The sequence below is a fragment of the Boleophthalmus pectinirostris genome, unplaced genomic scaffold (genome assembly GCF_026225935.1).
Source record: "Boleophthalmus pectinirostris isolate CB_2022bp ecotype Guang Dong unplaced genomic scaffold, ASM2622593v1 HiC_scaffold_6, whole genome shotgun sequence".
In the NCBI taxonomy this organism is placed as follows: Eukaryota; Metazoa; Chordata; class Actinopteri; order Gobiiformes; family Gobiidae; genus Boleophthalmus; species Boleophthalmus pectinirostris.
In genome coordinates, this window is record NW_026571447.1 from 15,236,671 (window position 1) to 15,248,686 (window position 12,016).

General features: G+C 39.0%; 1 protein-coding gene across 1 annotated transcript in view; it reads left to right on the forward strand.

Annotated features, from left to right (window-relative positions):
- Window positions 1-12,016, forward strand: part of cadm4 (cell adhesion molecule 4) — a 479,227-nt gene that overhangs the window by 391,857 nt on the left and 75,354 nt on the right. Inside the window, exon 3 of the mRNA XM_020940405.2 lies at window positions 11,665-11,952. Coding sequence (XP_020796064.1) covers window positions 11,665-11,952 — 288 coding nt within the window. The remainder of the gene's footprint in view (window positions 1-11,664; window positions 11,953-12,016) is intronic.

A 12,016-nucleotide genomic window follows, 5' to 3' on the forward strand; every position in this document is an offset into this window, starting at 1 on the left:
TTTAACATTTTTATTTTCATAGTTTTATCCTTAACAAACTTGTAAAATTGCAGGATTTTTTGTCACTTATCTAATGTATTTGATGTTTTCTATTTTTTACAATGCTCTCACCCGAGGGACATTCTAATCCGATGCCGTCCCCACCTACCATAATAATACCTTACATTTGAAATCCTTTTTATGCCCAGTCACTCCCCTCATAACAACTGTAAACGCCTTGAATTAGTTTGCCTGTTTTGCAAGCCGACGAGCAGCCGGGGGTGCGCTTTATGAGATGGCCGGGACAGATAGCTGTAATAGAGCGCTCAGACTTATTCAAATAGATTTCTCTTCCCCCATCAGAGCTGTATCTGGCTCTCCCTCGGCTCTACCTCGGCATGCAAATGAGGCAGGACAAGAAAGGTGAACTTGGGCTCGAACAGAAGTCTGACATTTAGTTGCCATTTAGTGCAGAGAAGAGAAAAAAGATTTACCTACCTGATGGGAATAGCTCTTGAACAATGCTCTCCTCGGCACCAGACGGATTGGGAATATCGGGCCCGCGGATTAGTGAGGTGTACTTCCAGGAACTACAGACTCTGCAGCTCAGGGACAGCGCAGAGTCTCCAGTGGATCTTTGTCTCTTTCCATATTATTCTTCCCCACCTGCTACATTACATAGTCAGTGGCTATGTCGGAAACTTCTCCCCATTGATACTAAATCCACTGCGGATCAGGCATGTTCCTACAAACTTCACTGAATATCTCTTGAAAGCAGAAAAGCTGTAACAATATAAAACTCTTTTTTTCAAATTTGAACTGACTTATAATCTTTAATGTGACAAGAACATCCAATTTAAGTGTTCAATAGTTTAATATTTTCAAGCGTTAATTTGACTTCTACGCTTCCAGCAGTGCAGGCTAAAAGAGACATTTATTAACACGTAAGGCAGTATTATAAGATTTATGCTAATGGCTAATAGAAAGTGTAATTTGCAGAGTTCACAGTAAAATGAATATAGTAATCATATAAGATCCACTTATGAAAAGATGTATTGTAAAAGTAAGACAGTGGTTTTATAGCAGCTGCGGTCGTAATAAAGTTAGCAGCTGTTATATTTACAGTTGCTTGCTTTGCTAATTGGTGTGTAGCTATTTTTGAAGTTACCTTTGTTGTTTTTTCTGTAATGTGATCTGTCTGCCATAGTATACAGTCAGTGCTGGGAATTAACTGAATACATGTACTGAAAATTCTTATTCTGAATATTAATTTTGAGTACCTTTATTTCATTTAGTGGTATTCAGTATCATACAGTTACTTTTTTCTAAAATCTAAAGGATACATTGTGTGTTTGATCATATAATTTAGGTTTTAAACTGCTCATAATCAGTTTGAAAATAGGCAGCTTTGTTCTTGTGGTGATGCTTGTGTGATTTTTCCTTCTCCAGTTAGTGATAGGAAATTCTTTAAAACTGTGAAACAACATAAAGCTGTTTCCATCCATCCATTTTCTTCCACTTATCCGGGGCCGGGTCACGGGTGCAGCAGTCTAAGCAGGGACTCCCAGACTTCCCTCATCCCGGACACTTCCTCCAGCTCCTCTGGGGGACCCCGAGGCGTTCCCAGGCCAGCCGAGAGACATAGGCCTTCCAGCGTGTCCTGGGTCTTCCTCGGGGCCTCCTCCCATTGGGACATGTCCAGGAGGCATCTATAATAGATGCCCGAGCCACCTCAGCTGGCTCCTGTCGACATGAAGGAGCAGTGGCTCTACTCCGAGCTCCTACCGTGTGACTGAACTCCTCACCCTATCTTTAAGGGAGTGCCCAGCCACTCTGTGGACTCTCATTTCGACCGCTTGTGTCCACAATCTTGTCCTTTCGGTCATTACCCAAAAATCATGACCATCGGTGAGAGTAGGAACATAGACTGACCGGTAAATAAAGAGCTTTGCCATTCGGCTCAGCTCCTTCTTCACCACAACAGTCCGATATAGCGACCGCATCACTGCCGACGCTGCACTGATCCGCCTGTCAATCTCACGCTCCATCCTCGTCTCACTCATGAACAAGACCCCGAGATACTTGAACTCCTCCACTTGAGGCAGGGACTCTCCACCAAAGCTGTTTTTAATCCTGTATTGCGTCTTGTACACTGCAACTCAACGTAAAAGTATTCTAAGTATTCAGAATACAATAGTCTGGTTGATTTATGCATCACCATAGGTATTCAGTATTTTGTAACTAAATATATTTTCAAAGTATTCTTCCCATCACAGTTTACAGTCTATTTGATTTGAAGTTTTAGCTAAACAAAAGTAATTTAGCGGTTTGGTTGTTATTGTGCTAGCTTTGTTCTCTCATGCTTCCAATCCCGTTAGTTATGCAGCTATTTTTATATAGAAGTTGGGATCAAATGTTTAAGACTTTGCATTACAGGCCACATATGCTGAACGTCAATAGAAATGCAATAGCAAAAACAGCAATGAAGGAACCCCATAAGCTGGTAATCCTTGGTAAAAAACATTTTTCACACTACAATTAAAATATTGTCTGTTGAAGGCTAAATTTAGTATTTAGCATCTTAAAATCTCATTTTGTTTAACATAGTCTAACTGACAATTCTGTGAGGTATGACTCCATAAACACAATCTCTGTATTGATATAGAAAGCTGTTAAACTCACACAAACACACTCCTATGTTTACAGATCAGAGTTTGATGATTGGTTTGAAGGAACATTTCTATTCAATCTCCAAAACACGCGCAAAATGTCTAATTCAGTAAGTGATGCCAGAGGAATCAAATTAGAACATCCACTTCCCTCGTCCAAAAATGAAACTTTCGCAGTGCAGCCGTGTTGTGGTGATTTAGGACTCCGGGTTGAGGGAGACAGCTCATTTCTATCCCAAATCTTCCATCTTGCTTCCCCTCTCATCCCCAGGCCTCGCACATAAAGCCAATATCTATACAGCGTGTTGATGAATGATGGCCAGCGTTACATCAGAGCAGAGCAGTCTCCCCGAATCCACCAATGCCAACAAAAAGCAGCCCAGAACCCAGACGAAATGAAATGAGACAAAGTTTTGAAAGAACCTTCTCTCCGGCATCAATATTCAACCATTCTCTGAGGCATTCATGAGGATCTATGGACATCGAGCAACCGTCGCTATTATGAGACTTATCCGTTATTATCAGCGTCCTTCTCAAAATTGATTCAACACTTTCCCTGTCCTAACAAAAGGAAAATCGGTCACCTCTTTTATCCGGTCTTTTTGTTGTGTCCTTCAGTAGATGATGCAGGCTCTTTTAGGTTTTCGTTTTTACGTCTTCTCTTGTGTCCTGATTGAGTAGGTCCACTTCATCTAAATAGCTTGAATGAAATATTTGGGTGGTTTGAGTGTGCACAGTGAGTAGCGACAAATAGTATTATAATAACTGGAATGAAAAATAATGACAATTCAATTCTGAGATGCTAATTGGAATTGGCTGAAGTGAGTTGGAAAGGGTTCTATATGAAGCTAATTTTGTTTTGAGCTGTTTCGCTAAGTTGTAATGTTTGAAAATTAGGCCTTTATTTTATTTATAGTTGTTTGTTGTTTTGTTAACACATATTAGAGTAATTAGATAAGCCTATGTGAATGTATCCTGTTTTATTTCATTTTAAATTGGACTTGTTTTGATAATTTCTTCACTTAAAGCTACTACTTATAACTTTATTTATTTATTATTTACTTATTTTTACCAGTAGATGCTAAACCTGTTCCCCCTTCCCCTCGCCTGGCCTTTGTTCAGGGTCACCCATAGACTGTATATATATATATATATATATATGTATAAATGAACATAGCTAATCAAATAGGAAGTGAACTTGGGGGCGCTTTTGGCTCCATTGACTCTGGGTTCAATTGACTTTACATTGAAAAGCTGTCACCACTCTTTCTGTAACTACTGTTGTAAGCCTCATCATTTTGGTCTTAAAATGTTCGTTTTAACCCGCTATACATGATCCTGTCGTGTTTATTTCTTTATTTTGTCTGTAAATAAATTCCTATTCCTAAATTTCTCTCCTATAACTGCTAGCCCGAATGTCTCCCACTGTTTTCCTCTGATGAGCTACCAGAGAGCTACTCATGTTAGTTTTGGTTTCAAGAAATTGAGTAAATATAAGAGCCTTAGATGGGGAACAGTTAGATACCAATAAAACATTTGCACAGTTACCCATTTATTAGTGCACAAAGATAGGCATCAGAATTATACATTTAGTAGCCATTTAATTAAATCAAATTTTACTTATTCAGCACAATACATATGATTCAGAAATCCCAAGGCGAGCTACTTGGAAGGGGGTGGAGAGCTACTGGTAGCTTCATTTGGCTGGAGCCCAACACTAAGGGTGACGTCACACTCCCTTAGTCCATACGGTCTATGGGGTCACCTGTTGTCTTCTTCTGTCAGGCCGAAGTTGGCACGCCATCAGACTGCAGTGAAGTAGATAGCATGTAGTGGTGGGGAGATGTGAGAATAGAACAGGGCCAGGTCAGCCATTCTAACTACAAATGGTATCTTAAATTTCCTTCATACTAAACATCTGCCATATTTGCTTGATGTTGCTAATATCACTGCTGCCCAATACTTCTCAAACAGAGGGGTGCGATGCCAGAGGGGGCAGGTGTGACCTCAGGGAACATGCTTTTTTTTTTTTTTTTTGCCGTACTAGAATAAAGTGTAATTGCACATCCACTACAGTAGTTGGCAGTGGCGCTCTCATTGTCAGAGTGTGTCAGAGTATTAGCGCTATAGCGTCGGGTTTTTTGCAGCGAGCATATGCACATGTAGCACAGAGCAGGAGATATGAAGTGCAGCGAACAAACTGTATGTAAAGCGTATGTAGCGCTCGGCTTCACTGTGACTACAGTGGGAAATGAGGAAAGACCGCTGTGTTTACTGTGCCTAAAAATGTTGGCAGCAGACATGAAGCTAAATAAATTACGGCATCACTTAAAGACATTACACGCTGATAAGCTGCTTGAGATTTTTTTTTGCGAAAACGTGCTGAATATTGCCAACAATCACCCTGCTTTGTGAGTGCTACTTCAGTAAACCAGCAAGCACTGTTAGCATCATATAAGGTGGCGACCAAATATCAGAGGAGCTGATACTGCTGCAGCATTAGGCATGGTTTCTGTCACGCTGGATGATGCAAGTGAGTCAAACTTTAACACGGACATCACTTTTAAAGAAGAGGAGGACATAGGAATAGACCTCCTCATGACGTAGGTGAGCCCAGCGCGGAATGTGGATGGACACATGCTGCGTGTGTCCTGGAAGTCCCTTTGGAGACACGAGTAAAACGTTTGTTCTCGTATGTAGGCCACTGAAGGCGAGGCTGCGATTTGTCCACGTTTGGTAGTGGTTCTGTGGAGTCGGGGGCACGAAATGATAGAAAATAATTGAGAAGCATTTTCTGTCAATATTCAAAAATCATCAACTTAGAAATAACAATTATCCAAACAAGTACAACTTTTTAAACTGTTAAATACCAAAGTAAACTTTCAAAAGTAGTTTCTATATAATATGGAATCTTTTGAAACAATTGATTAAAAGTATTTTACTTCAGGAAAGAGTCAAAACTGTCCAATAAGCACCAAGAGAATGAAATACACACCCCTCTCCTCTCTCAAATTTGAAAATGAGAGACGCAAGACATCTGTTATGTTGTATCAATGTTCTGCCTGCAGCCGCTCCACTGAGACCAACTTTGCAAACTCACTCTGAACTTTTTATATCAAAACCCGCTTCAGATTTAGCAGCACTATCAATTCTGGCCGCTGAAAATCTACTGGGGTTCTGTCACTTCAAAATTCCATTCGAGTTTTACGTTTTTTCTTTTTTTTTTTTTGTTCTCCTCGCCAGAGCCGTTCATAGAAGTGACATCACAAATGAGATGCTTGTGAAAAGTATACGGCCGCTTCCACTCCCGGATTGTGAGGGAGATACCATAGAAGTACTTTGGCGCGCACTGTCCTCCAGCTAAATCGTTTACACATTGTTGCAGAAAATCTTTACTTGTTTCAATGGTCCATTTTCGCCCTTCAAGCTTTTTACGACTCCGATGTTAACACTGAGATGTAAAATCAAAGAACATGAAAACGAGAATATATGCAGTGCTACATTTGCAGTGGTGGAAGAAGTTCTGAGTTTTATTAGTTAAGTAAAAGTACAGATACTGGAGCCAAGTAAAAGTATTAAAGCAGCAAAAATTTACTTAAAGAGAAAAAGGTAAAAGGACTTTGCACAGTTTATATATGAAGTGTTGTGGTTTTAATAATAACACGACGTCTAGAGCTATTGAAAAAAAGTACTTGCTTATTTATTCTGACAGAGAAGACATAGTGAAAGAAAATTTGATTCTGTCAACTAGACAAAAGTTTTAAGAGTGGAGATGTTTCGCCGTTAATTCAAGTCGCTCCTTCAGTTCTGGACAGCTCCTCTCTTCAGACAGATATAAGGTAATGTTCCACCCATTGACTGTATAAACAAGTGGACTAAGGGAGTGTGACGTCACCCATAACATTAGGCTCTAGTCAAATGAAAGTCAGTTAAAGGAGTGAATTTGGAGCAGAATTAATTTGCTTACAAAATAGCAGAAAAAAACAACAGAACAGCAAGATCATGCAGAGCGGGTTAATACGAACAATACAACAGCAGGTACAGAGAGAGGGGCGACTATATTTCAGTGGAAAGTAAACTGAAGCCAGAGTCGATGAAGCCAGAAACATCCCCATGGTCACTTCTTATTTTGAAATGCAGCGGCTTAACAATATCCATTTATATTCTAGTAGAAGTAGTAGTTTATTCGGTAATTTTGCATCACTACAAAACAAAACAAAAACAAAACATAGACTACAGTCCCATAGATCATGACTGAAAGGGTTTAGGCTGAAGTAAAATGTACTTATAATGCCAAACCCTACTAAACAATGACAGAATTCCAAGAAAAAAGTAGCGTTTGAACACATATACAGTTTATGGTCCCAGCAGTAACCTGACCAGAACTGCTGTGGAAAATACATGGACAACTGAGGGATTACGCTGACATCTGACAGAAAAGACCGTTTTTTTGGGGTTTTTTTTGGTAAAAGCTTTGGTTCCATGTGGATAAGTCCAGTTAATTACAGTTATTAAACCAGCAAGACAAATCTACAATCTGACACTTAAACAGCAATTTTCATCACAGAATTCAGACCTGCCCTCTAACTCAATTTTGAAGGTCCTCTTTAAACTTGTGAGCTTTCAACCTTGCCCGAATGCTGTTACTTCATCAAAAACATACCAGGAGTTGTGCGAATGAAACAAAACACATGTTTATTATTACACTTGTGTAATAATGATGAATAATAATGTATGATTCTAGTGAAGGTGCATGGAGTTTAAAAACACAGTGGAGCACTTCCTGTATTACCACATGACATCATAAGATGAATCAGAGTGTCCTGTTTCCAGTTTTGGATCCATGTGGACAGGTACAATTAATTACAAATATTAAATCAGCTAAACACATCTACAATCAGACAGTTCAACAGCAAATTCATCATAGAATTCAGACCTGCCCTCTAACTCAATTTTAAAGGGCAGTCTACAGTGTTGTCATGTGAACACAACCTTGTAATCGAAGATGATTTTCAAAAATAGAAACCAACATATTGTCAACAGTTTTAGAACTTACACATAATATCACAAGTTTTTAATGTCCCTTTATATGTCCCTTTTCAACTTGTTTAAACTGTTAAGTCCTTTTATTACTAATACCTGTCTCAAAATGCCTGTCTCAAGTTCTTAAAATATTTTTCTTTCACCAGCTTCTTCTCAGCATCTCATCGTAACTGATATAAGATGTGAAAAGGGCCTCTTTTTTTTTTTTTTTCTACTGACAGACTGACTATTCCAAGGCTGAAATTTTCCAAAAGATTCTGGTGAAGGTGTCTGGAGTGTATTACTGTATTACCACATGACATCACAAGGTGGAACAGAGTGTTTTGCGTTTGAGAGAAGAACGCGAAGAACAGGCAGAATTTGAGTGTTAAATATGTGTGAATGAAACAAAACATAACTCCAGGTATGTTTGTGATGAGGAAACAGCATTATAACATAGACCGGAAAATGTATAAACATTTATAAACACTCATCAGTACCATAGAAATTTCAATATTTTTGCAGTATTTAGCAGTATTTGAAAAGAATGTAACAAAACTGTCTGCCTCACATTTCTAACATGCTCTTGAAATATTTTTTTATTTCACCAGCTTCTTCTCAGAGCCTCAACATTACTGACATATATATAAATAAGATTATTACACACACACACACACATTATATATATATATATATATATATATATTTTTTTTTTTTCTACTTATGTGTTTGTCCTCTGAAAAACAACAAGCTAATTAGAGAAAAGACAACATTATCTTTCCTAGCCACATACTCTGCCGTAATGAGAGATTGGCGAAGATAAGTCAAATTAGCAAAACAACTCCGGAGATTTCTTTAAGTGTGGATTTTAGTTAACTGTGGCGTATTGATTAGTTAGGGCGCAATGACAACAACGGCTCAGACTAAATAATGAAGTCAAGCTAATGTTGAGTCTTATTAGTATTCTCGGTGTGTGCGTGCGGAGAAGTGGTCCGTCATTGAGTTGCTGTCAGTTTACAAAGCCACTCCCAGAGGACTTTGACAAACAAGTGGAATAATCAGACATCACAAAAGGGAGCGTCGCGTACATCAAGACATATAAAGGGTTAGGTCAGGACGCCATGCTGTTGTTGTTGTTGTTTTTTTCTATTTTTGAGACTAGTACAATGTGTTCTGTGTTAGATGGTTGGTTACTCTGCATTACAGGTGCACTTAAAGGTATTCAGGACTAGTGGTAGGATGAAAAGGATGGTTGGTAAATAGTGAAAATGGTAGAGCTATAGAGATAATGATTTGTACTTTATATCTATGTTTACCAAATCATAAAAAAACTCATGTTAACTCATATTAAACATGTGTGAATGAAACAAAACACAAGTTTGTGATGAGGAAACAACAGTATAACATAGATCAGAAAATAGAGTAATATGGACCCTTTAAGATACAAGTTGCTATTCCCAAGTGATCTACTTTAGCAGCACACAGCACAGCAAATGTCTATATTTTAGCACTTTTTTGCAGTATTTGAAAAGACAGTAACAAAAAAACATGGCACATAACTCAAGATTTAGTGACAGGGCTCTATAACTTGGACAGCTATCAATTGTTAGCACCAAAAATAGAAAAGTGCATCCTGTTTTGAGTCCTATAAATCTGTCAGCAACTGCCCCCTCATCATCATCTTTCAAATAAAGTTAGGTAAAGATTGTGGCTTAGACTTTTGGGTACCATTTTAAAATAAGTGCACTTTAATTAGCCTTGATAAAGTGTGAACAAATACCAGTTGTGTTCATTATTTATGTATTCATGATTCAGGCTTAGTAAGTACTTGATAAATACCCTAACTCTTAACCCCTTAATTAAGAAGTTAGTAGGCCTGATTCATCCTTAGTAAACTATTTGTCCATTATGAATTGAAGCTGTTATTTGTAATAGTGGCTAATTATGAAGTGCCAGCTTTTAACTTACCACATTCACAATAAATGATTGATTGATTCATGTTTGATTCATCCAAATTAAATATGAATGAATGAAACAAGTGTTACGGCCCGGCTCGAGAGACCTCAACAAAAGAATGTGGAAAAACCAGGCAGCACAGTGTAACCCTTTTAGGGCATCAATAGCAATAATACTGACTATGGGTGCATGAGTTAATGAGTAGAATAACATTTTATGCATGCAAGTGTTGAAGGTGCCGTGTGCAGCCTGAGTTTCGGTCCATCTGCAGTTGTGGTGTCAGACCAGTCGTGTTGTGGTGTGACATTCACACGCAGACTGCAGCTCTGCTGTGCTGTTGTGGTCACCGAAGGCTGTACACGTGAGACCACGTGATAACTGTTCATTTCCTAAGGGAAAAGACTTGTGGCAAGAATAGAATCTAAATGAATTAATCCGGAGAGCCGCAGCATCTCCGCCGACACCAACGGACTGCACGGCCTGCGCTCTGAGCTCCTCTGTTTCTTTTAACTATACATAATACTTGCGTCCCCCGAAGCTGCGCCTTATGCAGGCTCTAGTCGTCCCTGGAGTTCTTCACCTCGAAAAACACAAAATATTAGTAACAGGTCACATTGTGGACCGTAAGTATGTATTTAAGTTACACATTTTCAGTACATTTGTCCTGGCCTTGGTGGACAGGACACAGTAGAGTAGTTTGCACCACTTCAAAGAATAACTCACTTCAGTGGAGACATGTTCTCAGAGAATGCTTTATACATGATTCATTTCACATGTACTTGTACTTGTACAATGTGGCTATACAAACATGACATTGCTTTGTAAATGCTCTTTAAACCTGTGCGTTTTCAACATCAATCACCTCGATGCCAGGAATACTGTTATTTCCACTGACCCAGAAGATTACATTTGTGTACTGGCTCTTTTCTTCCATTTGTCTTTCCCTTGCACATAATTATAGTGTTGGGCTTAAAGGGCCTGTACCTGATTTCAAACCATAAGTCAGGAACATGTTTTAGTTTGAACTTTTAGCCCTGCTCACCTATTCCTTTCTGCCACTGTGATACTGCACCATGACACAGACATGGCACGGGGCAGTATCATGGAGTTGTTTCTGTATAGTTCTCAAATTTCTGCTACTATTTTAGTATTTTTGTCACTATTAAAACTGCACCATGATGGAGAATCAAGTGTCTGGGATAGAGTCAGGCAGGTGGTTTCACATCATTCTTTGTAACAATGTGCCTGGACAAAAGACTGACTATGTCATCAGTTTCTGCATTAGTTATTATCAGAGAAAATGCCAAGCAAATGAATATATTTTATGTTGTTTTTTTTCTTTCTTAGCTTTTACCGTACAATGCTTGATGTAAAGAGCTTTTATCTTGGCAAGAATACATTAACATTAAGTACAGACCCTATAAAGGGAGACACTACAAGGCAGACAAGCTTTCATGTGGGAACAACAGAATAGTCCAGTTTGCACCAAAATATGTTTTAATATTCAATTTAATCAACTTGGAGCTGTAGATTTATTTGGGACATTGTAACTTCAAAGGCTGTTTCTCAAAATGTATTATTCTCCCAGGGAAATAAAGATCAAATATACCAAACTTCCCAAACCTTCCAAGGCTTTGATGAAATGTATAGATTTTCTGATATTTAATTCCAAGTCTGATTTATTAAAGTTTTAACTCCAACAAATTAGGCAAATTTGAGTTATTTTTTCAGTGAGATTCAGTCAATACTAATGAGTTCCCTCTGTATATTTTTTAGTATCTAATACAGCAAAACAATGCAAGAAATTTAACCCTGGCTTCATCTAATTTGAAGATTCATATGTACCAAATATTGTCAGTTTTACAGATTTTTCTGAATTTTGTAAGATTTTTCTTTACATTTATGTTAATGAACTACAGTTTCAAATGTATTTATCTAAATGTAAGATTCTTTCCCTATTCACCTGTATTCCACATCACTCACATGACCTTCTTTTTGTCTCCTTCCCTACATCCTCGCTCCTTGTTTCCTTTCCTAGCTCTGAGGGATGAGCGGTACCAGCTGGTCACGTTCACGTCGCGGCTCCTGCGTATTAGCGTGGCCAACGTTAGCGTGTCTGATGAAGGCGGGTTTTACTGCCAGCTCTACACAGACTCCACACACCACCAGGCTGCCACGCTGACGGTGCTGGTGCCCCCGGACACGCCCACGGTGGAGGTGAAGCAGGACGCGGTGGAGGGGGGAGAGTCCGAGCTCACCTGTGTGTCTCCCAGGAGCAAACCCGCCGCCACGCTAAAATGGATGCGCAATGGACGAGAGATCCCAGGTACAGAGAAGATGTGTGTGTGTGTGTGTGTGTATTTGTGTAGAAGGAGAAGTCTTGGATAATG